Raw genomic sequence first — 27,750 nt, 5'->3', positions numbered from 1 at the left:
CCAGCCCCCTGCTTTCACTAGCAGGACCAAGTACTGATTTTGCCCCAGATCCCTAAGTGGCCCCCTCAAGAATTGAATTCACAACCCTGGGTTTAGCAGGCCACTGCTCAAGCCACTGAGCTATCCCTCCTCCCCAGGTTAAAAACTGATTAGGTCAGTGATGTAATGTGATTGCCAAAGAGCAGCTGGGGGATCTAAAATCTCTCCTAAGTTGACACTATTAACTATTGGGCGCCATAGTCCATCAATCAAAGGTACCGATATTACCTCTGCCATCTCCTCAGTCTTCTTCCACCCAATCCACCCATTATCGCCTCAATCTTATCTGGGCCGAGCCTCATCATCTCACTCTCATCCAGACCTCAGTCTTGAGTAGACACTGGGCTTTGGCACTGAACTGCATTATCTGAATCAGATCTGATAGAGACAGGCAGCTGGGTGTTAGCATATGGAAAACACTGAACGCTGTGTCGTTCCCCCCCCCCCAGACCCATGTGCACGTTGAACAGGAAGCATGACAGAATGACACCCCACACTTGAGAGCTCTTCAGGAGCAGTTGCCCACCACTACCCGTTAAAATCTCTCAGAGAAAAGAATGAAGCCATTGAAGAGCAGCTTGTTCCATGCCGGCAGGTGAGTCACCGGCTCCTCAGGATCAGTTGTATAGAACCCAGCTGATAGATCTAATAATACCACCTTGGTCACTATCTGTCATCAGGAGGAGATCATCAGACAATTCAACTGGTACAGTCTCTGTGCCATAGCCCGGTTTGTATCCAGATTGACATGGGTCAAGAAGATAAAAGGCATCTAGCTATCATGAGTTGTCTCACCACAAGTATCAGAGGGGTAGCCGTGTTAGTCTGAATCTATAAAAGCAACAGAGGGTCCTGTGGCACCTTTAAGACTAACAGAAGCATTGGGAGCATAAGCTTTCGTGGGTAAGAACCTCACTTCTTCAGATGCAAGTAATGGAAATTTCCAGAGGCAGGTATAAATCAGTATGGAGATAACGAGGTTAGTTCAATCAGGGAGGGTGAGGTGCTCTACTAGCAGTGTAGGTGTGAACACCAAGGGAGGAGAAACTGCTTCTGTAGTTGGATAGCCATTCACAGTCTTTGTTTAATCCTGATCTGATGGTATCAAATTTGCAGATGAACTGGAGCTCAGCAGTTTCTCTTTAGAGTCTGGTCCTGAAGTTTTTTTCCTGTAAGATGGCTACCTTTACATCTGCTATTGTGTGACCAGGGAGGTTGAAGTGTTTTCCTACAGGTTTTTGTATATTGCCATTCCTGATATCTGACTTGTGTCCATTTATCCTCTTGCGTAATGACTGTCCAGTTTGGCCAATGTACATAGCAGAGGGGCATTGCTGGCACATGATGGCATACATAACATTGGTGGACGTGCAGGTGAATGAGCCGGTGATGTTGTAGCTGATCTGGTTAGGTCCTGTGATGGTGTTGCTGGTGTAGATATGTGGGCAGAGTTGGCATCGAGGTTTGTTCCTGAGTTAGAGTTGTTATGGTGCGGTGCGTGGTTGCTGGTGAGAATATGCTTAAGGTTGGTGGGTTGTCTGTGGGCGAGGACTGGCCTGCCTCCCAAAGTCTGTGAAAGTGAGGGATCATTGTCCAGGATGGGTTGTAGATCACTGATGAGGCATTGGAGAGGTTTAAGCTGAGGACTGTAGGTGATGGCCAGTGGAGTTTTGTTGGTTTCTTTTTTGGGCCTGTCTTGTAGCAGGAGGCTTCTGGGTACATGTCTGGCTCTGTTGATTTGTTCCTTTATTTCCTTGTGTGGGTATCGTAGTTTTGAGAATGCTTGGTGAAGATCTTGTAGATGTTGGTCTCTGTCTGAGGGATTGGAGCAGATGCGGTTGTACCTCAGCGCTTGGCTGTAGATGATGGATCGTGTGGTGTGTCCGGGGGTGGAAGCTGGAGGCATGAAGGTAGGCGTAGCAGTCGGTGGTTTTCGGTATAGGGTGGTGTTAACGTGGCCATCGCTTATTTGTACTGTGGTGTCTAAGAAGTGGACCTCCCGTGTAGATTGGTCCAGGCTGAGGTTGATCGTGGGGTGGAAGCTGTTGAAATCATGGTGGAATTTTTCCAGGGTCTCCTTCCCATGGGTCCAGATGATGAAGATGTCATCAATGTAGCATAGGTAGAGAAGGGGCGTGAGTGAACGAGAGCTGAGGAAGCATTGTTCCAGGTCAGCCATAAAAATGTTGGCATATTGTGGGGCCATGCGGGTGCCCATAGCGGTGCCACTGGTCTGGAGGTATATATTGTTACCAAATTTGAAATAATTGTGCGTGAGGATAAAGTCACAGAGCTCAGCAACAAGTTGTGCTGTGTCATCATCAGGGATACTGTTCCTGACAGCTTGTATTCCATCTGTGTGTAGGATGTTTGTGTAGAGAGCCTCTACATCCATGGTAGCTAGGATGGTGTTTTCTGGGAGGTCACCAATGCATTGTAGTTTTCTCAGGAAATCAGTGGTGTCACGGAGATAGCTGGGAGTGCTGGTGGCGTAGGGTCTGAGTAGGGAGTCCACATATCCAGACCGTCCTTCAGTGAGAGTGCCAATGCCCGAGATGATGGGGCGTCCAGGATTTCCAGGTTTGTGGATCTTGGGTAGTAGATAGAATAACCCCGGTCGGGGCTCTAAGGGTAGGTTGAAGAACTCCAAGTGGACTCCTCCTGAGGGTCGAAATGACAGTCTGGACCTATACATAGAATGCTTCCGCCGACGTGCACAGGCAGAAATTGTGGAAAAACAACATTGCTTGCCTCATAACCTAAGTCGTGCAGAATGCAATGCCATCCACAGCCTCAGAAACTACCCTGAGAGTATCATCAAAGAGGCTGATAAAGGAGGTGCTGTTGTCATCATGAACAGGTCTGACTACCAGAAGGAGGCTGCCAGACAACTCTCCAATACCAAATTCTACAGGCCACTTTCCTCAGATCCCACTGAGGAATACACTAAGAAACTGCACCATCTACTCAGGACACTTCCTACACTAACACAGGAACAAATCAACCTCCTCCCTTGGTGTTCATACCTCCACTGCTAGCAGAGCACCTCACCCTCCCTGATTGAACTAACCTCATTATCTCCATACTGATTTATACCTGCCTCTGGAAATTTCCATTACTTGCATCTGAAGAAGTGAGGTTCTTACCCACAAAAACTTATGCTCCCAATACTTCTGTTAATCTTAAAGGTGCCGCAGGTCCCTCTGTTGTGTCTCACCACAACTGTCTTCATAACCTTACCCAAAAAGAGAAGATATGATACTAGTCAATAATTAGCAAGAAACGCTCCTTGAGCAAGGCCTCGCTATTGCTTCCTAACTAGCAATAGGCAGTCTGCTCTCTCTAAAAGAGGCATTGACAATCTCTACATGTAAAAGGACACCGAGGTTTGCGAAAAGCTAATGCAAGGGGTGCAAAGGTGGCAAAATGAAATGTGGGTTTCAGAAATGAGTTTGAGTAATTTTTCCATCTAATATTTACTTGTAGTGCAATAATTAATTTGTATTACAGTAGCACTTGCAGTCAGCTGAGAATAGTGTTCTGTTGTACCAGCACTGGTCAAACACAGCGTGATAGACAGTACATTCTCAAAATAAGAACGAGGAGTCCTTGGGGCACCTTAGAGACTAACACATTTATTTGTGCATAAGCTTTCGTGGGCTCAGTTGTCTAAATAGACAAGACATACATCAGGTAGGGGAAGGGATATAACCACCTATACGTAGAGTGTACTGAGTGATGGTTTGCAAACATGTTAGATCCAGGATTATTATTATTTATTTTTAGTTCTTGGAGGGAGAGGGGTAGTGAGGATTAACTAAAAGGAAAGATAAAGGATGGGGGAGGGGCCATAGAAGTAAGAGTGGGAAATGAGGGGGATAAGATGGAGGGAAGTGGAAGGAGGGGTACAGGCAGGGCAGGTGGATTGAGGCTTAAGCGAAGAGACTGTGTGGGTGGGAGCAGGATAAGGTTGGAACAAAGAGCCCACCGGTACAGGAAAGAGAATGTACAAATGGTAGAAAGCATTCTAGTATCATCAGTGGATTAAGGAAACAAACAGCTTCTCAAATGCTAGTTTGTGCAGCTAGGCGTCCTAGTACTCACAATAACAATAATAGCTTTAAAAAGCTGACAACATCCTAACAATATCATTTTACAAATAGAACATCTGACTTTCACATTCAGAGTTCCCACAGTAACCACTGGCAAATCAATATTAACAAAAGGTCATATTTCCATATCTGCATTTCAGAGGGAAACAAAGGGTCCAGAAATAGGTGGGGAGGGCATTCTTGCTTTGTCTCATTTGAAAGAGGTGATATTTTGACTTATAAGGATCCAAGTGCAGTTCACGTGCTTCATTTCCACTATGCTACACACAAAAACAGGAAAAACCAGTCTTTTGGCTGTGCTACTTCTTTTTATTGTTGGTTGTTTGACATGTTTTTCTATTACAATTCACAGCAGGGAGTATTTATCTCCATTATGAAAACCAGTTGGCCCATTGTTAAGAAAGCAAGCTGCACTTCCCCAATAGGAAGTCAAGTGTCTCGTAGAGGGCATTCTATAGTAGAAGTCAACATGTGTCAGTGATGAGAGAACATGTACTGCATTCGTGCTTCTGTCTTTAATTAAAACACGCTTCTCTCACATACACATTGAAAAATGCTGCAGAGCACAGCATATGCAATGGTAAATTCAGTATCTTTCAGTCTAATTCCAGAACAGCTTTCAGACCGTTTGAGATATGCGAGGCTTTGGTAGCAATGGCTTTTGTGTAACATTAGCAGAAGCTGAGGGGTTTCTTTATTTCTTCCTTTTTCTGATCTGAATGGTGTTGAATGAGGTAGTCAGCTTTACTTTGAAGAGTCTTACTCCACCTGCTAAAAGAATATCAGCTTCACTGCATTAAACTCTTCCAGTTCCACCTTTCTTACCCCTTGCCTCCCCCAAAAAGTCATGCTGCATCTAGGTTCTCTGTTTTTACTGTGTTGGAATTAATGAGGACACACAATGGTTGTTGTTTTTTTCCTTGCAAAAGCCTTTCTCAAGATTGATGATAACCAAATTTTTATATGGGCAGTTCTAAGTGTTTAGTGTCAAAATTATGGTCCCATATTAGCATCTGTTACTGGTTCAACAAACACAACTGGCCCTAGTCTAGGTCCTGTGTTTGGATTTAGTGAGAGGGTTGACAGTTAATAGCTAGGCCATTGTCCATTTCACTTCATCCAATTGGTGTTGGTGAACTGGCTCAGTGTTTGGGTGACATGAAAGCATGGATGAGAGCAAGTTTAGCTGGCCTACTTTCAGCCCAGATAAGATGGAAGTGATGTAGTAGATTAAATTTTGTACCTGACTGGTGTGACGAATAAGCACATTTTTAAATGCATCAAACTATGCACACATTGAAGCTAGCACAGGAAATTCTGAGAAGTTTAGCTCATGTAAAGTTTAGAGATGTGCCTGGATCAGAACCACAAACCTGAACAACCACACACTTCGGTGAGGGTCAGTTCTAGATCCAAACGTTGTAGCTGTGTAATGCAAAAGCCAAAGCCTCAGATCCAAATATGGGTAAAGTTCAGATCTACATCTGGATTCAAATTGTGTGGATTGGGCCTATATTTACTAGTATTAAATGATATGAAATATTATTTAGATATTCCCATTTCTTTTCAAATGTATTGTATTCCACTCTGTTGAACGACTATAGTTTATTGCATTAGTTCTCAACCAGGGGTCTGAGGCCCCGTAGGAGGGGGGGCCTCCAAGCAGGGCCAGCATTAGACTCGCTGGGGCCCAGGGCAGAAAGCCGAAGCCCTGCTGCATGGGGCTGAAGTCCAGGTCCCTGAGTCCCGTCACATGGAGCTGGAGCTGAAGCCTGAGCAATGTAGCTTTGTGGCGTGGGGCCCCAGACAATTGCCCTGCTTGCTACCCCCTAATACCAACCCTGGCTTTTATATGCAGAAAATCAGTTATTGTGGCACAAGTGGGAAGTGCGTTTTTTATAGCATGTTGGGGGGAGCCTCAGAAAGAGAGAGATTGAGAACCTCTGGTTTATTGGATGAATCAAATGATTGTGGTGCATTCTGCTCCATTCGAGCAGATAACAATAATGTAATATTGTCTGTAACAATAATTATAACAATAACAACATCAAAAGTAAGTTACGGTAATTCCCACCTCTTAGCTTCCCAATGCAATACTGACTTTACTATGACTGCCTTTTAGGCCTCAGTCTTGTAATCAGACTGGTTTTCAACCGGAACACCCGTTTGAAAAGGAACCCTGACGGCTAGTGCTGACCGGGTCATTAAAAGTCCAGTCAGCGGTGCTGCGGAGCTAAGGCAGGCTAATCCCTAGCTGTCTTAGCTCTGCGCTGCACCCCGGAAGCGGCCAGCAGCAGGGCCAGCTACTAGGCGGGGGGAGGGGCACAGGACTCCACGCACTACCCCTGCCCCAAGCATCAGCTCCGCACTCCCATTGGCTGGGAGCCACAGCCAATGGGAGCTGAAGGGTGTGGTACCTGCAGGCGAGAGCAGCATGCAGAGCCACCTGCCACGCCTCCACCTAGGAGCCGGACCTGTTGCTGACCACTTTCGGGACACAGCGTGGTCCGTGGTGCCAGGTCAGGCAGGAAGCCTGCCTTAGCCCCGCCCCCCCATCCCACTACACCACTGACAGGGAGCTGCCCCAACCCCCTGCTCCATCGCTGAGCCCCTCCAAACCCAGAGCCCCCTCCTGCATCCCAAATCCCTCATCCCTGGCCCCACCCCAGAGCCTGTCCCTCCAGACAGAGCCTTCATCCCCCTGCACTCCAACCTCCTACCCCAGCCCAGAGCCCCCTCCCACACCCTGAACCCCTCTGCCCCACCCCCCAGCTGGGAACCCTTTGGTGCACCCCAAACTCCTCATACCCGGCCCCACCCTAGAGCCCGCACCCCCAGACAGAGCCCTCATCCTCCCAGCACCCAACCCCCTGCCTCAACCCACAGTTCCCTCCTGCACCCTGAACCCCTCATTCCTAGTCCCACACCAAAGCTCACACCCCCAGCCAGAGCCCTCACCCCATCCCGCACTCCTGTCCCAGCCCGGAGTCCCTTCCTGCACTCTGAACCCCTCATTTCTGGCCCCATCCCGGAGCCTGCACCCCCATTTAGAGCCCTCCCGCACTCCAACCCCTGCCCCAGCCCAGTGAAAGTGAGTGAGGGTGTGGGAGAGTGAGCCACCAAGGGAGGGGGAATGTAGTGAGCAGGGAGCAAGGCTTCGGGGAAGGGTTGGGGCAGAGGCCATGGCCTCAGGAAAGGGGCAGGGCTAGGGTGCTGTTTTGTGGGATTAGAAAGTTGGCAACCCTAGTGTGGGTGGATTTCATGGTGTCCAGAAATACAGGGGACTGTCCATATGGTACTCAATGCAGGATCGGATCCTTAGATTGCAAATTCTTGGAGCAGAGACTGACTTTAACTTTGCATCTTCAACTGTCAGTGTCAAGCAGGTATTCAGTGTTATTCAACAGAAAACAAGAGGTCTATGTTCATCTACTACATTTTGTTGTGTGCTATTCTTGATTGGTTTCTAATCTGATCTAAAAAAGATCAGGCCTAAATAGCAAATATTAATAATAGATTAAGCCTATGGAAAAAAATATTTATACTAAGGGCTCTTTCAGTGGTAAAACATGCATTGAATGTAGGCCTGTGGTGCTGGCTTGTATAAATACAGACAAAATAGCAGCATAAAACAAATGACTAGGTATAAGGAAATAAAATACAAAGCAAACAATTTTTTTTTTCATTTTTCCCCCAAAAGATTTTAGACTTGAACCTAGCAAAGAATGTAAACTTCCTCATGCAGTTGTAGAAGTCTCTAAGGAATTCCAAATTACACTTCCTCTGTATTGTAGTTATTTTAATCTGAAGTTATGCAGAACTCTGTAAATAGATAAAGCCCCTAATAGTCTTAGAAACCAGAGATATGTTACATTCCACGCGTCCACTCACATTCCTTTCTATTGTCTAAAAAATATTAATGTGTGATTTTTAACATAATTGCAAAGTGCCATAAACCTTTTTAAAAGGGGAAATAGTATTGTGGTTAATAAAACAAATTCTGTCTCTGTCTTTATATAGTCTTTGGGCCAGATTCTGGCTCTGTAAAATATGCTTTGCACCAGTCTCTGGCACAAAGCAGGCAAAAAATCCAGTGGATCAGGTTTCTCCTTCTCCAGGAGAAGGGCATTATTAGATAGCATAAATCCAGCTTTGTGCCACCCCTAACCTGGCCTCCACTGTAGGGGTATTCCAAGGGAAAAGGGGACTTGACCAGAATGCCCTTGCCCTCCAGCAATCCTTGGCTGCTGGAAAGACCCTTGGGAAGCCATTAATAGCTGGGTGTAGAAGAGATCCAAGGCTGTTCTCAATTATACCAGGGACCAGATCAGTGCAGAACTAGTCCTGGGACTTGGGGGATAAGGGACAGGCAGAGACCTCCTTAGTAGCTCCCCTCTTCTTGCTGGGCTTAACTTAGAATCTGTCCCTCTATATTTAGATATAGATACAGGGCCTGATTTTGAATAGCAGTCTTTGATTTTATAGGCAAAATCAGTTGTGCCTGTAATTCCATTTAGATCTCTTTCCGCCTGGTTTTCAGGCATATTTAAATGGCAAATTCCTGTTGGGGTCTGTTTCAATAATATCAGGTAGTAACAACCTCAGACTGTAGCAACAGTTTGGGATTTGCCTTAGTTAGTCAAGGGACACCTGTACAGAATAAAGAGGGGTTGGTTGTTAGTGCTGGACAGGAGCAGGGATTCAGGGTGCATGCAGGTGGGAACATAAGAACACAAACTGGGTCAGACCAATGGTCCATCTCTAGCCCAATATCCTGTCTCATGACAGTGGTCAATTCCAGATTCTTCACAGGGAATGAACAGAACAGGGCAATTATCACTTGATCCATCCCTTGTTATCCAGTTCCAGCATCTGGCAGTCAGAGGCTTAAAGAGACCCAGAGCATGGGGTTGCATCCCTCACCATCTTGGCTAATAGCCATTGATGGACCTATCCTCCATGAATTTTATCTAATTCTTTTTTGAACCCAGCTATACTTTTGACCTTCAAAACATCCCATGGCAATGAGTTTCACAGGTTGACTGTGCTTTGTGTGAAAAAGTTTTGTTTTTAATCTGCTGCCTATTAATTTCATTGGGTGACTCCTGTTTCACCAATTTATGTGAAGGGGTAAATAACACTTCCTTATTCATTTTCTCCATATCATTCATGATTGTATAAACCTCTGTCACATCTCCACTCCCCTCCACTTAGTCATCTCTTTTCCAACCTGAACTGTTTGTCTTTTTAATCTCTCTTCATATGGAAGTTGTTCCATATCCCTAATCATTTTTGTTGCCCTTCTCTGTATCTTTTCCAATTCTAATAAATCTTTTTTGAGATGGGGCAAACAAAACTGCACACAGGGCATTCTATGGCTTTATGTAGTGGCCTTATGATATTTTCTGTTTTGTTATCTATCCCTTTCTTAACAGTTCCTGACATTCTATTAGCTTTTTTGATTGCCACTTCACATTGAGCTGGTGTTTTCAGAAAACTATCCACAGTGACTCTTCCTTGAGTGACAAGAGCTAATTTAGACCTCATCTTTTTGTATGTATAATTAGGATTATGGTTTCCAATGTGCTTTACTTCAGACTTGATGATCTAATTGTTCCTTCTCATCTTAAAATCTCTGAATCTATTACGTATTTCTTCTTTCTGACACGAATCTGATTTAATCAGCCAGCTATTGGCTCTCATAATGACCCCGGAAGTGATCTCGATCTTTCACTTTGGGAATCCCAACAATTTATAGCCTCTTTTTATTTTATGATTGTCAATGTAGTCCTCTTTCTTTGGCTGGGAGGACAGCGCCACACATCTAATTGTCTAAGGAAAATCACTTCTTTATAGGAGCAGTCAGCACATTCTCCCATCACCATGGTCCCCAAGGTCATCACTGTTAAGAAGTAACCCCCTAGCAGTGTGCGCTGCATCCTCCTGTAGTGGTTGGTCCACTAATAGCCAACCAGTAGAGTTATTTCTATAACTCAAGTGGTAGAGGTCTATTATATATCTATGAAGGTTCCAACGTTCAAACTCCACTGATGATTCATGCAGGGGATGTGGGTGTCATTATACATACATGCCTACCATCCGTGTTTTGCAGAAACATATTTACCTTTTTTTTCCTGTTCTGCCCCTTCAAAAATCTGTTGTAGTCTTGTCTGATTTCATGGGGTTAAAAGGCAAGTTGTCCCTGGTTAAAGGATTCAAAGGTTGGCAAGTATGAAAAACTTGTATAGTCTCATCCATGTATTTTCTTGTTGTTGCTTGTGTATTACTATTTTAAATATGCATTAAAATTAGCTGCTCTAATGAACCTAAACTGCCCATCAATGGTCTTCATGAATAAATCTAATCCCAGTGCTATTTGCCTAATCTGGATATATTGATATTTGTAATACTGTAGTACCTAGAGATCTCAACCAAGATCATGGACCCATTATGGTAGGCACTGTACAAACATATAGTATGAGACAGTCCTTGCCCCATGAGTTTACTGTCTAAAAAGATGAGACAAAGGATCAGATGGGAAGCAGAAGCATTGGGCAGCAAAGTTATTTCCCTGAGGTCACCCAGCAGGCCAGCAGCTGAACTGGGAATAGAACCCAGGTCTTTTGAGTCCCAGTTCAGTGCCTTATTTGCTAACTGCAGCACTATTGTGGCCCTCATAAATATTCCTCCCTTAAATGTTTAATTTATAATCCCTAATTGTGCTTACTCAAATCTTTCACTAGATTGCTGGTGGCTTGCAATAAAGCCAGTTCCTGCGCTTGTATATTTATGTTTACAAACTGTAAAAGGAGTGATTAGACTGCGAATCAGATGGAAAATTCCAGGCTTCATCCAGGTGGAAGTTTTGCTTTTGTTACCATGTTTTTATACTAATAATAGTTTTATACTAACAATATCAGTCACACGATTTCCAGTCAGTATTACAGCAGTGCTGCTGCATTCTCTTTTCCCTTAAATCCTTACATTAATTGAGAGTTTAGACATGAATATTCATTATTTTTGATTGCTTAGAAAGCTGTTGGCAGATTATTTTTTTTCTTTACCTTTAATAATCTTATTTTTGATGAATCTTCTAATTGTGATGCACCGGAAAGTGTGTGACTTACAGCACTAACTAGAGCCATGCATGATGCTGTATATTACCTGACTTTATGTCCTTCTGAAGTTCCTTATAATCCTCTCCAGATTTGACTAGCCTCAATTATGTTGGATCACCCAGAAATTCTTCTACCTCACTGTATCAGAGAGGTAGCCGTGTTAGTCTTGCATCTGAAGAAGTGAGGTTCTTACCTACGAAAGCTTAAGCTCCCAATACTTCTGTTAGTCTTAAAGGTGCCACAGGACCCTCTGTTGCTTTCTACCTCACTGTTCACTTTCCTCTTCCAGATCATTAATAAATGTACTAAATAATACCATCCCTAGTAGGTATCACTGGAGTAATCTGTTAGCCACTTTGTGTGCTGAAAATAGTCAATTTCTTCCTCCCCTTTGTCTTCTCCCTCAGCCAGCTTCTAATTCTTGACAAAACTTTGTCTCTCTTCCCAAGACTACTGTAACTATTTGGGAGAAACTTTATCAAGAGCTGTTAAAAAGTGTGTGTGTGTGTATATATCTCTCTCTATATGTGTGTATATCTATATCTAATCTATCTATCTATAAAATTCTCCTTTATCAACTATTTTGTCGACCCCTCTCCCCAAAAAGAATGCTAATAGGATGGTGAGTAATCGATTTTCTCTACTGAGATCATGCTGGGTTGTTCCTTTCATATCATATGCATCTAGGTTGTTCTATATTTAATGTTTTTTCAACTAATTTACCCATTACTGTAGTAAGGCTCACTGGTCTGCAAGTCCCACTACTAGCACCTTTTTAATGCTAGGTACAACATTTGTTACCCTCCAGTCCTCTGGCAAATTAGCTGATATTGAGAGATTCTGTATTTCTGTTAGCAGCTCACCCATTTCATTCTTACGTTCCTTATGAACATTTGGCCGATCCTGGTACAGTTTACATTATCTGTTGCTTTCAACGCCAAATCTTCTAACACCTCTATCTTTGACAGGGCCTCATCCTTATTACCTGCAAAGAGTAGATATCTCCTCCCCTGTCGTGCAGACTGATGCAAATAAGTAATTTAGGTTCTCTGCAGTGTTGTGATCCTTCTTAATTGTATCCTTAACTCTCTGGTAGTTTAAAGGAGCAACTGACTCTGCACTTCTTTCTTCTGGTATCTATACTGCATTTGCCTGTTGTTGTTTTTGTTTTTTGGTTTTGTTCTTTAGGGTTTTGAAAAATATTTTGTATTGTTTTTCTTGAATGGGCTTGCAACAGGTGCTATATTAATGTATTAATTCAATAAGTCTGACATAGACATAGTGGGTGTTGGAAACATCAATAATAGCCGTCACCCCTGCTAGTTGATTTATGGGATGTTATTGGACAGGCAGTCTCGTTTATAAACAGACGATATCCTCAGGAAATCTTTGAAAAGCATGCTATTTAGAATCACTTCAGCCTCTGTCACATATTTGCTGTTTTCTTCCTTCATTCTATATTACTAAGGAATTTTGCATGAAAACAGGATCTTTGTTTCTAAAGAGTTCATCTTACCCTGGTATCCGTTCCCCACCTGAAGCCCTTAATCATATCCACAATAGCCATTTGTGCTGTCACAAACAGAGGATTATGGCTTCAGGTGGGGAATGGGCAGCAGGAGCAGATGGAATCTTCAGAGACAAAGATTCCGTTTTCATGCAAATGTCTCAAAAAAAAAAGAGAGAGAGAAAAGAAAATATATTCAATACAAACACTACTTTAGTGAAACATTATCATCAAGAAGCCAAATGCACAAAAGTCAGGAGATTCAGGGGTAAGGTTTCTACAGCAACTATAACTCTTTTGCATTTTTCATGACACTGTTAGCTTTTATGTCTTACTTCAGTCTTGAACTAGAACTCTGGATCTGGCCCCTGCTGTTTAGGAAAGTTTAAGTTTAGATCTGGATTCCAAACTAGGAGGCAGACCCCTCTCTACTTACTATTGGGATCTGATCCTACAAGCTGTGAGTCATCTATGTGCAATATGCTTAAGGTGCAGTTGTTCTGGGAACACCAATATTGAATTATCCAAATTTTTTAGGTCTAAAATCTCTACCATAATGTTGCATTAATGGATGGCCTTTTTTTATTGAATTTCCTTTTCTTTCCTTTTTTTTTTCCTATCTGCAATTCTGTGTGGCTTCTTTTGTAATTGCTTTATTTTTGCTTTGCCTCTTTGGATGAGTGGGTTTGCTTTGGTTTTGTTCCTTCCAGCCAATAGGACCAAAAGAGTACGGTCACCAGAAGCTGTACAGGTGTTTGACTGAATCGTCAGTTTGAGATTCAAATAAGCACCTAGATTCCCTTTATAATATATGAACTTTCCCTCATGAATGTTAAGTTCACCACATTAAATATATATGTAGCTCTAAATTTAATTGGCCTTACCCAGCATCCTCAGCATCCAATGACTAATGTAGAAATATCATATCAATGGTTTAGACCCAATATACAGGATTCTAAACTAGTCCATCTGTAGGCATTTCAGTTTCCCATCTTCATTAGCTCTTCCCCAGGGAAGTTAATTTTTTCCTCTTCCCCCCAATCTTTTTTGTGGATTGTAAGAATAGTTAGTCTCTTTGGCCATTGGGTTAGAATTATTTTGATGGTTGTATAATTATGTGCAGTGACCCAGATTCTAAGTCAATGAAGTAACTATAGCTTCCCTACTGTGATGCTATGTTACTGACCTATATTTTCTTTACATGAAAGCTGTAATGGTTGTGGCCTCCTGGAGATGGATTGGGAATGAGAGGTTAATTCATGAAAATGATTTTGTAGCAACAAATAATTATAGTTTGTGGCGCTGCTATTGCACCAGTTGGTTCTATACTGAATATGGTTCAGTAGCTAGTGCTTGAATATATTTTAGATTGAAATCTGACCGTGAATTAAGTTCACTTCCCACCCCCTCAAAAAAGAAAGGAGGTGGTTTAAAAACCACAAGTATTGATTGCTTTGAAAAATACATATTATTACATAATCCTTTATCCCTAGGACAGTGACGGTGGTGGGTGTGTTTTCCAATGGGTGAGCCTATGTGTCATTTCATTAGTGATCTCAGATGGGTCAGTCTAGGGAAGAGCATAATAAATGAGCTCCAAAGGAAGATGGATCTAACCCTCCATGATGGAAGTACTTGGAAAGCAGTAATGCTGGCAAAGACCACAGTTGATATAAGAGTGGGCAAAATCAATGTGAAAGCAAATTAGATGTGAGCTTTCAATAAGGTATAGCAGCAAAATATTGAATGTGATTTCGGGCTGCATACCCAGTGGCATCACATCAGAGAACAGAGATTTGTCACACACAGAGATTTGTCCTTAGATGGACAGTCAGTTTTACCAAAGTATTTGCACTACTCTTTTACCCTCCCCTCCCCCCAAAATACATTAAAAGAAAGAACAGTATTAAGGTTGCAAAATCAAGCATTCTTAAGATAGGAAATACTTTTGCAAGCTTTAATTTGTCCTCTTTGTGTCTATACGTTGGCACAATCTGAATTGAATTGAATTCAATTGAAACATATTACTTTTTCCACAGATTCCCCTGCCTCATTCAGTGTATAAGATGGACAGTGCTTGCTAATTGGGCACCTATTCGGTATTTTATTTTTTCCTCGTTGTTCAATGTGTGGCTCCAGGCCTTATTTCTTGCACACTGTTCAAACCCTGCTCTGAAGACAGAATTGGAAATTTCCTTAGGATGCTCTCAGCATAGTATCTGAGTGTGTCACAGACATTAATTTATCTTCAGAACGCCATTATGAGGGAGGAGTTGTTATCCCCATTTTACAGAAGGGGAGATGACAGAGATTAAGGTCAAAAATTTCTACTGATTTGGGTGCCCAATTTGAGATGCGTGGTCCTGATTTTTCAAAGTACTTAGCATTACAAGGCACTTTCTATGTTCAGAGCACAACTTCCATTCACTTTAGCTCAGCACTTTTGCAAAGACCAAGATTCTAAAGTCAGGCACCCAGAAAATGAGGGAACACACAGTTCGTGACAACCAATGAAAACATTGGTTTATGCGACTTGCCCAGCATCACACAGAAACTCTGTGGCAGAGGCAGGGATACAAGCCAATTCTCCAGGGCAGCATTCAACTGCCTTCACCATGAGACCCTCCTTTCTCTTTCTGTAACCCATCCTCTGTCTCATTCACTACACACTTTCCAACTTTTGCAACAAATGAGGCTGGGGTCCTACAGACAATGACCTCCTTCATCCCAACCCTGATTCTTCATGGTTCATCCTGTGCATCAAATGAGCCTGAGTTCCTTTGGAAAATAAATAGAAATGTGACTATGTAATTAAAGACTGTATCATAATGCATACTCACAATATGGCCAAATTAAGGTTGTATACACAATCTTCATGCTGACATTTCCTGACTCTCAGTGCTTGACTTTGCAACTCTAGTAATGTTCTTTTAACTTGGCCTTCTTGCGCATAATTTCCTAAATATAAAAAAAGCAAACTGAAAAAACAAAAATTCCATCAAGGGGCATCACATTGACATCCCCACTCATCAGCAGGGTTAGAACCTTTAGATCCACCACACAGACATCTGCAACTTGAGCTGACAGAATAATACGAATAGTAGATGGTCTTAGCACTTCCATCTCATCTCTCCTCGCAATATTTATTATTTTATTTTATTTTATGTATTTATTTATTGCCATTATCATCCTTAGCATTAATAATAATTAATAAGTAGCAGTCACCTATGTTCGCCTGGGGTATTTCTTGCTGCTTTTTGCAGCACTCAGCAACTCCCGATCTTGTTGTACAGAGGATGAGGAAAAAAAGGGGGACATCCCTTGGCAACCCTATTGATGGATGATGTCTTCCACTCCTAACGTGTCCTTGAGCTGCGTATTCATACTCTTGGAGATCACTCCAAGTGCTCCAATAATTACTGGGATCATCTTTGTTCTAGTTTTCCATAATTGTTCCACTTTGTGACAGAGTTCTTCATCCTTCACATTTTCTCTTCTTCTTCTTCTCCTTTTTTTTTTTTTTTTTTTTTTTTTTTTTATGTGTCTGTCTGCTGGTATGGCAATATCCATTAACTTGGTCTGATTTGCCTTCTTTTCTGCAACAACTATGCCTGGCCGGTTTGCCTGCACTGCAGTTATTATTAATATTGTTATTTGATTATGTGGACCAGTACTGGAGAAATATGAGACACACTTTGCCCCATGGGTTTTACAGATATTTGCTGATAGCAGAGGAATGGTGAGACTCTGGAATATTGGGTTTCATTCCAGGCTTTGGAGGGGAGCGTGCTCTAAAACCTTCTGCCTGTCTTCTCCCAAGATTGACCCCTTCTGCCCCGTCTCTTCCTTACCCCCATCGTGTTCTCATCACCTGCGCAGTCCAAGTCTCTACCCCAAGGCTTCTCATCCAAGTCCTAGCCTGTTTGTGAAACTAGTCCTAGTTTTCCCCTCCTGGCTCCTCAGTTGATCTGTTGCCATTCCCTCCCACCCCCATTTTTCACCTGCACTGGCTCCCAGTCTCCCCTCCTTCTATTTCTCTTGCCAGCTCCCAGCCTCAGTCTGCCTCCCCGGGCTCTTCATCCATTCTGTCTCCCCACCCCAGACCCACTCCCTTCCCGACACTTTGTCCTAATCTCCACCACCCTGGCTCCCTGTCCCAGATTCTTTGTCCAGCCAGTCAATGTCTCCCCTGGGACACTGGCTCCTTGTCAGGTCTGTCTCCCCAACGCTTGCCCCCTTGCTCCCCCTACTGGTTCCCCATTGCAGATTCCCCCCTTCCCTCCAGCTCCTCGTCCAATCTCAGTGTTCAGCCTTCCACTGACTGGCTCCCAGTTCCACCCCATTTCTCTCACTGGCTCCCATTCCCAGTCTTCCCGCCTTCCCCAGATCCCAATCCAAATCTTCTTGGCCAACAAATCCCAGCCTCCCTTCATCCCTGCTGGCTCCTAGTCTCACTCTACTTGTCTAACCATAGTCACACCCCTCCCCACAGCTCTCAGTCCTTGTCTCTTCCAATCCCAGTATCACCAGACTCCTTGTCCCAGGCTACTTCTTTCCCTGTCCCTGATCTGGCTCTTGTCCCCTCTGCATTGAAGTCAGGCAAATTCCTCCTCCAAGCTGCCTGGGTGCCAGCAGTGTGTGGGGAGGATATCACTGAGAGCACAGAAGAGGCAGGCTCCCTGCTTTCAGTTCCGGTTCTGGCCTGGAGCAGCCGGAAGCAGTAATTACAGGGAGAGTCCAATGTCACCCTTGCAGCCCTCTGCTACAGCATGGTCAGTTATTCCATTGGGCATGGCACAAGCACAGTCTGGTCATACGTAGGAGCTGTGAGGGGCTGGAGCATGCTCAGTGAGTTTGGAGTCTTTACCTGTTACATTCTAGCAAGTCTTTACTGGGCGTGTGCAAACCACAAAGTTCCATAATCCCACCCAGTTAGGGTTGCCAGGTGTCCGGTTTTTGACTGGAATGCCCAGTCGAAAAGGGACCCTGGCATAACAGGGCTAAGGGAGGCTCCCTGCCTGCTGTGGCTCTACGCGGTTCCCAGAAGCAGCGGCATGTCCGCCCTCCGGCTCCTACGCATAGGGGCAGCCAGGGGACTTCACACACTGCCCCTGCTCCAAGCCCCATCTCTGCAGCTCCCATTGGCCGGGAACCATGGCCAATTGGAGTTGCAGGAGTGGTGCCTGCAGACAGGGCAGTGCACAGAGCTGCCTGATCACACCTTCACATAGGAGCCGAAAGGGGGACATGCCGCTGCTTCCAGGAGCTGCTTGAGGTAAGCGCTGCCCGGACCCTGCACCCCTGATCCCCTTCTTGCACCCCAAACCCCTTGGCCCCAGACCAGAGCCCCCTCTGTACCCCAAACTCCTCATTCCCACCCCCAGCCCTTACCCCCTCCTGCATCCCAACCCATTGCCTCAGCCAAGAGCTCCCTCCCGCACCCTGGACTCCTCATTTCTGGCCCCACCCTGGAGTCTGCACCCTGAGCCGGAGCCCTCACCCCCTCCCAAACCCCAACCCCCTGAGCCAGCCTGGTGAAAATGAGTGAGTGTTGGGAGAGCGAGCGACGGAAGGAGGGGAGATGGAGTGAGCGGGGGACGGGGCCTTGGAGATGGGCCAGAGCAGAGGTGGGACCTCGGAGGAGGCAGGGGGTGGGGCAAAGGTGTTCGGTTTTGTATGAGTAGAAAATTGGTAACCCTACATCCAGTTTGGGTGGGTTTTCACTGGGATGGCACAAAGCACACCCAAACACAAGGGCCACTCCCTGGCCATATTTCAAGTACCTGCTCCAAAGCACAGGGGTACTAAATCTTCTCAAAGGAAAAGTCAGCCTCATTCTTGGAAATGATTGAACCAGTCTGGCTGAAATTTTTCAAAAAGTCCAGCCTGAGGCAGATACCCAATATGGATAATTTCAGTGCAAATGGTTAAAATATGGAAAAGTTAGAACCAACTGAAAATAGGCCATGGTCTCAGCATTAGGTCTCCCGTTGGCCCCTGCACCTTGCACCTTCCAAGGGCAGGGCAGGGGATACAGGTACAAATGATAATTGTGACCAGTTTTGCAAAAAACAGAGCTGCAAAGAGAGGGATATGTCATGAAAAATGGATGCTGTCTGGCTCACTTTCTTCCCTTCATTGTCTATTTTATTTGAGGGCACATTGGGTGATGTGAAACAGCTGTAAGCAAGTATGGGGCATGGGAAGTGGGAGTCATGTATGGGACAAGTAGAGTGGGGAGCATACCTTAGTGTAAGTTGGGGCTGGGCTTTGTGAGGGGGAATGAAAGGACATGAAGTGAGGTGTAGGATACGTTGAGTGGTTGTGACTTGGTAAGTTGGGTGTGAGTTACCGCTGGCTGTGAGCTGGGTAGGAGAAAGATGTGATTTGGGTACATTCAATCACAGGACATGTGGTGGGGGCACAGAGAAGTGTAAAGGGAGAAAAAAACAATCTTTTATGAAGGTTTGCCCCAGGCTCACTGTCTAGGAAAACCCCTTTATATTGTGTATGTGACTGGGGGCTATTCAGTACTCCATACTCCTTCCTTACCTAGGCAAAACTACTGATGTCAAAGGGACTTTTGTGTGACTAGGAATGGTAGCACTGAATAGTTCTCTTAAATTAGCCACCCAGGAGGATTCCACTGTGGGTGGTAAGCCATAGGGAGTAGCCAGATGGCTGTTGAGCTGGTTGGGTAACGCGTATGGTGATTAAAGGGGTGGGACACCCAAAGGAGCACATTTGAAAATATATCTTGGCCCACACATCACTGCTTACTAAAGTATTAATTTTCAAACTGTTTCATGAGGAGTCAAATTTATTAACAATTTGTATATTCAAAGCTTTGTGTGTGAGGCAACACACCCTGGTCTCATTATTGCTAATGCCGATAGGATCAGCGCACATAACTCCCCATGTATTGCTTAAACAATTTACCCCTAACAGTGTAAGTTACTCCAAAACAAAACTAAATCTTACATGTAAGAAAAGAAAAATGCCTACAGCTTGACTTTATTTCACCTTAAACCTCAGTGTTTAAAAAATGTTCAGCTACTTGGTATTAATCAAATCAAGCTGGGTAAATTTACCTTTTATAAATCTGAAATGAAACTCTGTTTTATAGCTTGAATATTATTTTTAGGAAGATAAAGTTGTAAGAACCTTTCACTGATCTGTACTAAAATATTTTACTGCAATTTTATTTGCTTGGGAAAATATTTTTAAAACATTAACAGAAATGTATGGCATAAATTTCAAAGCCTATCTCATAATTTCATGTACAAATATTTATATACATGGTCCCAGGGAAGTTAAAAATGTAGTGTTTTTATAGAAAATATACAATGCCACGTACATTCACTGTATAGTAACTATAATTTAAAATGGCCAGGGTGATGTTTTTACAATGTCTTTATGAAAGTATCTTTCACTCAAAATTGAGCTAATGAATCTTAACAAAGGGAAATTTTGTTTTGTGGTGTTGATAAACAGAAACAAAAACATATATACAACCAAGGAGACAGTTAATAAATGACCTGCAGATATAGAATATCAAAAAATGATTGCATTTATTTGGTTTTCTGTGCATTACACAGAAGAGTCTGCAGCTTGGCATACCATTTCTTCTGCAAATCCATCCCACTCTGTTGCCTTCTATAGCAAATAGCAACGGGGTGGAGCTCATAGGAGCTTGTCTTAGTTTTGGCCTTTTTTATTTTTAAAATACTTATTATGGACCTGATTGAAAGCCCACTGAAGTCAGTGAAAAGACTCCCATTAACTTTGGGCCTGCTCCTATGTTCAGTTATTTTCCAAGATAGGATGGTATTATTTTGTAGCTTGGTTCCCACTCTATGTATAAATCAAACTCTTCAGTACATTGCAGCAAAAGCTGTTCTTGTTTGATTCTGATGCTGACATTTTGTCAACCTCAGAGTGATTATTGATCATTCAGTAATTGAACCAACTGCTGAATTTTCAGCTCTGCAGGAGTAAACATAAAGCATACAGCAAAGTTAGCATTTTTGGTATGGATTCTGTGACAGTCCAAGTAATACCCAAGAAATGCATTGTCCAAGGCAAACATCTCCTGGTGTGAATCAAAATGCCATAAATAACATACATATTTTCAGAATGAGGCACTTTGTGTCAGATCATGCTTTTATTCTTTCCAGAATCAAAATAATGTGTTTGTTGCAATGAACCCAGTCTTTTCGAGATTTTTCTTGTTCAGTTCTGATTTTATTCCTGAAATCAACTCTCTGGATGTTTGTTCTTTCATGTTATTTTTATTTAGCTTAGTCTCTAGAAATTTGGCTGCTTGTAGAAATGTACAGTATTTTTCCTTTTGGCAAGCTACTTTTCTTTCCGTGAAAAATACGATTCCTCAGTATATTGTTCTTTGAAAGGGTTAACCTCACAATTGCTAATACCATATAACTCTATTAGTTATTAATGCAGTCAACTCATAAACACAGTTTAAAGAGTATTAGCCTTGGAAGAACTTTCCAGGAGACCAATATATCAAATAAATCCTGAAGTCCCTTAACCTCAGGATAGAATTACAGGTTTATAATTTACTCAACACTTACATGACCTGGAGAACAAAGGATTGCCAAGTCAGTCAAAACTAAATTACTCTTGACCTTAAATTAGTCTTTTTCATGGTATTCAAACTAGCAAAACTGCTATTGAAATAATTTGGGCTGTATAAAGCAGGTTTGTATTTTTCCATATTGATACCCACAATTAACACATATACAGAATTTATATACGATTGTTTACTAAAAGTGGTTAATTTGTATCCTAGTCAGAAAATCCAATTAATCTTGAGTCATAGATACATGAAACACTCATATATAGATTTGTGTATAATATATCTTCAATCTTTCCAGCTTTCTCATGACTAGAATGTTATACAGTACAGACCAATTAGTTGTGACTATTAACTGGAACCTAGTCAAGTCAGTTTGATACTGTTAATTTTGTTGGTTAATGGTAGCTGCCTGTTATCACATGAGGGCCCTATTTTGCCATCATTACTTGTTCAAAATGGAAGTTTTGCCTGAGTAAGGGCTACTACAAGACCGGGCCCATGGAAAAAAGCTAAGACATGACAGAGTAACTTTATGCATCATGTTGACAACATTGGTCCTATCTTCAGTCATTTTTCAATCCATACTAAAGCTGCGTGATTGAAGGACTTTCCCTGATACATCATTTAATTACAAGCTTGAGACCAAATCCTATAAACATTATGGCTTAGTCTACACTACAAAGTAATGCCAGCATAATGATGTCAGCTATGAGTGTGAAAAAATCACTCTTCCCAGCTGACAGAATTATGCCCCCCAGTGTAGATGCAACTATACCAACAGAAAAGTACTTCTGTCAGTTTAGCTTTTGTAATTTCGGAGATGCTGTAGCTATGCCACCAGAAAAATTCCTCTGTTTTCTGGCTCTTATGGCATAACTATACTGGTATAGCTATACCAGCAAAGCACTTGTAGTGTTGACAAGCTCTTATTGGCATGCGTAACTTTACATATGAGTAGCCCCAGATGAATTCAGTGAGACGACTCATGGGCCTAAAGTTACACACGTATGTGTTTTCAGGACTGGGACCTTCATTAATTGTAATTAGGTCTTAGGTTGTACAAATCTCTCTTATGTCTCATTCAGAAAATGTTTGTTCCTGAAAGTAGTGCTTTATAAGCATTAACATTAGAAAGCCAACTTTCGGGATGTGAGTGGGACAATATGGTTTCAGATTTGATTTTGAATGCTTTGACAGTTCCAAACTGGGCTGAGCCCTAAGGCATTTTAAAAACAATGCAATGCTCTTTTTAAAAATCTGCTACTGTTCATTCTCAATATCTCAACAATGCAAAAGGATTTTTAATTGGTTACTTAATGTGCGCTATATCATAGTCACGTTAAACGTGCAATCTAGGGCCAAAATCTGGCCGGAACAGTACAGGACAGAACTCGACATCCTATTCTCTGCATTTTTTCTGAAGCCTTTCATAGTAGGTGCCTTGGAGTGACATTCCAGAGTAGGGCCTATAAGTCAGATGTGTGCACCTATGTTTCTTTGCATACACTTTGGGTGCAGTTTCCAGCTCAAGGAGACAATACTCCTGCTAGCTGTGATCGCTCTAGCACAATAAAAACAGAAAAGTAGCGGCACTGGTACAAGTGGCAGGAGGGACTAGAGGTCTGAAGTGCGATCTCATCCAAGACACGAGGCACTACTCGAGGCTAGCCCCTATCACTGCTCACGCTGCCATATTTACACTTCTATTGTTAGCATTCTTGCTTATCAGAAGTAGCGCACGTATGTCTCCTTGAGCAGGAAATTCGATTTCCCACCTCCAGTTTAGACATACCCTTTGTGGTTTAATAGACTTTTAAGGCTAAAAGAGACTGTTATGGGATCAAGTCTGACCTCTTGGCTCTAACATACTGCAGGCCATGAAATTCTGCACAGTGATTCCTACATCTAGCCCAGAAACTTAGGGTTAAACGGAATCTATCTTTTAGAGAAGCATCCAATCCTGATTTTAATGACCCCAAATGATGGAGGATTTATCACATTACGTGAGCAATCTGTTCCAATGTTTAATTATCCTCAGTGTTAAAAATTTCCATTTCCCATGGGGTGTCAGTAGTCCCTATACATACATACTATGCAGATTATTATTGCTTCTGCCAAGAATGATCTTTGCAGTACAATGGTATAGGAGGGTAGTGCCAGCCATAAAATGGTCACATGTTAATGCTGCCTTAAAAGTATATATGAACACCTGCTTTGAAGGGCCATTTTGCACATTTCAAGAATGTAGCCGCTAAATTGTATATTTGAAGTTAGTTCCTCCTCTGTTTGAGAGATACTGGCAACTGACTCCCAATTCATACTGAGAAAGTAGAGCAATCGGCAAGTTAGGTGCCTGTACACGGACTCAAGACCCCTGGGAAACAAACAGGAAGAATTGGAAGTCCTGGCATAGTCAAGGAACTACGATATGATTGGAATAACAGGAACTTGGTGGGGTAACTCACATGACTAGAGCACTGTCTTGGATGGGTATAAACTGTTCAGGAAGGACAGGTGGGGGAGAAAAGGTGGAGGAATTGCACTGTATGTAAGAGAGCAATATGATTGCTCAAAGCTCCAGTCTGAACTGGAGAAAAGCCTGTAGAGAGTCTTTGGGTTAAATTTAGAGGTGAGAGCAACAAGGGCAATGTTGTGGTGGGCGTCTGCTATAGACCACCAGACCAGGAGGATGAGGTAGACAAGGCTTTCTTCAGACAATTAACAGAAGTTTCCAGATTGCAGGCCCTGGTTCTCGTGGGGGACTTAATCACCCTGACATCTGCTGGGAGAGCAACACAGCAGTGTACAGACAATCCAGGAAATTTTTGGAGAGTGTTGAGGAAAACTTCCTGGTGCAAGTGCTGGAGGAACCAACTAGGGGCCATGCTCCTCTTGACCTGCTGCTCACAAACAGGGAAGAATTGGTAGGGGAAGTAGAAGTGGATGTCAACCTGGGCAGCAGTGACCATGAGATGGTCAAGTTCAGGATCCTGACAAAAGGAAGAAAGGAGAGCAGCAGAATATGGACCCTGGATTTCAGAAAAGCAGACTTTGACTCCCGCAGGGAACTTGTGGGCAGGATCCCCTAGGAGGCTAATATGAGGGAGAAAGGAGTCCAGGAGAGCTCACAGTATTTTAAATAAGCCTTACTGAGGGCACAGGAACAAACCATCCCGATGTGCAGAAAGAATAGCAAATATGGCAAGCGACCAGCTTGGCTTAACAGAGAAATCTTCGGTGAGCTTCAACACAAAAAGGAAGCTTATAAGAAGTGGAAACTTGTATAGATGACTAGGGAGGAGTATAAAAATATTCCTGGAGCATGCAAGGGTTAATCAGGAAGGCCAAAGCACAACTGGAGTTGCAGCTAGCAAGGATGTGAAGGGTAACAAGAAGGGTTTCTACAGGTATGTAGACAAAAAGAAGGTAAGGGAAACTGTGGGACCCTTACTGAATGGGGGAGGCAACCTAGTGACAGATGATGTGGAAAAAGCTGAAGTACTCAATGCTTTTTTTGCCTTGGTCTTCACAGACAAGGTCAGCTCCCAGACTGCCGCACTGGGCAGCACAGTATGGGGGGGAGGTAAGCAGGTGAAAGAACAGGTTAAGGACTATTAAGAAAAACTGGATATGCACAACTCCATGGGGCCGGATCTAATGCATCTGAGGGTGCTGAGGGAGTTGGCTGATGTGATTGCAGAGCCATTGGCCATTATCTTTGAAAACTCGTGGTGATCGGGGGAGGTCCTGGACAATTGGAAAAAGGCAAATATAGAGCCCATCTTTTAAAAATGAAAGAATAATCATCCAGGGAAACAGACAGGTCAGCCTCACCTCAGTCCCTGGAAAAAAAAATCATGGAGCAGGTTCTTAACGAATCCATTTTGAAGCACTTGGAGAAGAGGAAGGTGATTAGGAACAGTCAACATGGATTCACCAAGGGCAAGTCATGTCTGACCAACCTGATTGTCTTCTATGATGAGATAACTGGCTCTATGGATATGGGGAAAGCAGTGGCCGTGCTATATCTTGACTTCAGCAAAGCTTTTGGTATGGTCTCCCACAGTATTCTTGCCAGCAAGTTTAAAAAGTATGGATTGGATAAGTGGATAAAAAGCTGGCTAGATCATCGGGCTCAACGGGTAGTGATCAATAGCTCAATGTCTAGTTGGCAGCCGGTATCAAGCAGAGTGTCCCAAGGGTCTGTCCTGGAGCTGGTTTTGTTCAACATCTTCATTAATGATCTGGATGATGGGATGGATTGCACCTGCAGCAAGTTTGCAGATGACACTAAGCTGGGGGGAGAGGTAGATATGCTGGAGGGTAGGGATAGGGTCCAGAGTGACCTAGACAAATTGGAGGATTGGGCTAAAAGAAATCGGATGAGGTTCAACAAAGACAAGTGCAGAGTCCTGCACTTAGGACAGAAGAATCCCATGCACTGCCACAGGCTGGGGACCGATTGGCTAAGTGGCAGTTCTACAGAAAAGGACCTGGGGATTACAGTGGATGAGAAACTGGATAGGAGTCAACTGTGTGCCCTTGTTCCCAAGAATGCTAACGGCATATTGGGCTGCATTAGTAGGAGCATTGCCAGCAGATCGAGGGAAGTGATTATTCTCCTCTATTTGACACTGGTGAGGCCACATCTGGAGTACTGTGTCCAGTTTTGGGCCCCCCACTACAGAAAGGATGTGGACAAATTGGAGAGAGTCGAGCGGAGGGCAATTAAAATGATTAGAGGGCTGGGGCACATGACTTATGAGGAGAGGCTGAGGCAACTGGGTTTATTTAGTTTGCAGAAGAGAAGAGTGAGAGGGGATTTGATAGCAGCCTTCAACTACCTGAAACGGGATTCCAAAGAAGATGAAGCTAGGCTTTTCTCAGTGGTGGCAGATGACAGAACAAGGACCAATGGTCTCAAGTTGCAGTGGAGGACGTCTAGGTTGGATATTAGGGAAAACTATTTCACTAGGAGGGTGATGAAGCACTGGAATGGGTTACCTAGGGAGGTGGTGGAATCTCCATCCTTAGAAGTTTTTAAGGCCCGGCTTGACAAAGCCCTGGCTGCGATGATTTATTTGGGATTGGTCCTGCTTTGAGGAGGGGGTTGGACTAGATGACCTCCTGAGGTCTCTTTCAACCCTAATCTTCTATGATTCTATGACCATCTCCCCTGATAATGAACCAACACCTTCTTGTTTAGATTTCACCAGCTGTAGAAGAATACAGGTCCAATTCACAGCACAAAGCTCTCCTTGCACCTCTAAACTTTGTTGACCAAGACTGGTTGAATTCGAACCAGAGAAAACTTTGCATTTGTCAGCCGCTGACCTGGATCTGCTCCCAGGAAGAAAACTAATCTGGATCAAATCAATTATGTTATCAATTCCATTTCCACACAAAGACAGGCTGGATTCCATCAGATTTTAATCACTTGTATCAGTTCTGCTGATCCCATCTTCAAAGATGGTTAGGTGTTGAAGAAAATATTCTTGACCTCCTTTACAGTTGCTGTATGAGGCTTGAGAAATTCTTTATATTGTGACTGATAGAAGCAGAGAAATATTAAAGCTAGGATAACATCAGTTTAGGATGGTAAGGTTCTTACAATTTTTAAATACGGGGCTTCATGGTTGAGAGGGCTGGTAATGGAAGAGAGAAACTTTCAGTTCTGTCAGTGTCTTAAATCCAGGCCACGTAGGTATTGCTCAAAAGATACTATCTATTTCCCATTTTGTTGGCCTGTTGTTTGAGTCAGATGAAGCTAATTAACACTGATTAACAGGCTGTTATGTGAATGTTTTCTGTTATTTCTACCTGCTTTAGTTTACATCTCCTGCCCCAAGCTTTGCTTTGAGTTTCAGGTTTGAGCACACTCAAATTTTCAAAGTACAGTTAAATCCCGCAATAAGGCGCCCCGCCATAACGCGAAATCGCACATAACACGATCACAATTTGGCACCCCTTTAAAGCACACAGTAATACAGTACTGTATGTACTGAACCAGTGGTCCCCAACGCCATGATGGCTGCCGGGACATTGATGTGCCCCCGCCTAGTGCCAGGCAGGGGAGAGAAGCTGCGGCCCCGCACCTGCCGGGGACAGTGAGCACCGGCGCCCACAGCCCTGTTGTTCTCTGTCCCCGGCAGGCGCAGGGCCGCGGCTCCTCTCCGGCTTGGAAAGAAGCCGCGGCCCCGTGCTGCCAGGGACAGAGCTCCAGGGCTGCGGGCGCCAGTGCTCTCTGTCCCCGGCAGGCACGGGGCCTCAGCTTCTCTCCCCTGCTGGGCACTAGGGGCACTAAGCGGCGCACATCAATGCACCGCCTTGGGGACCACTGACGGGCTTGAAACCCCGCTATACTGCGACCCCACA

General features: G+C 43.6%; 1 protein-coding gene across 1 annotated transcript in view; it reads left to right on the top strand.

The window, feature by feature from the left end:
* LOC117871880 (potassium voltage-gated channel subfamily KQT member 1-like) overlaps positions 1-27,750 on the top strand; it is a 466,257-nt gene that overhangs the window by 395,590 nt on the left and 42,917 nt on the right. Inside the window, exons 20-21 of the mRNA XM_034759710.1 lie at positions 948-969; positions 25,649-25,682. Of these exons, the coding sequence (XP_034615601.1) occupies positions 948-969; positions 25,649-25,682 (56 nt within the window). The remainder of the gene's footprint in view (positions 1-947; positions 970-25,648; positions 25,683-27,750) is intronic.

This window comes from Trachemys scripta, chromosome 1, assembly GCF_013100865.1.
Source record: "Trachemys scripta elegans isolate TJP31775 chromosome 1, CAS_Tse_1.0, whole genome shotgun sequence".
In the NCBI taxonomy this organism is placed as follows: domain Eukaryota; kingdom Metazoa; phylum Chordata; order Testudines; family Emydidae; genus Trachemys; species Trachemys scripta.
This window is presented reverse-complemented; position numbering and strand designations above follow the sequence as displayed.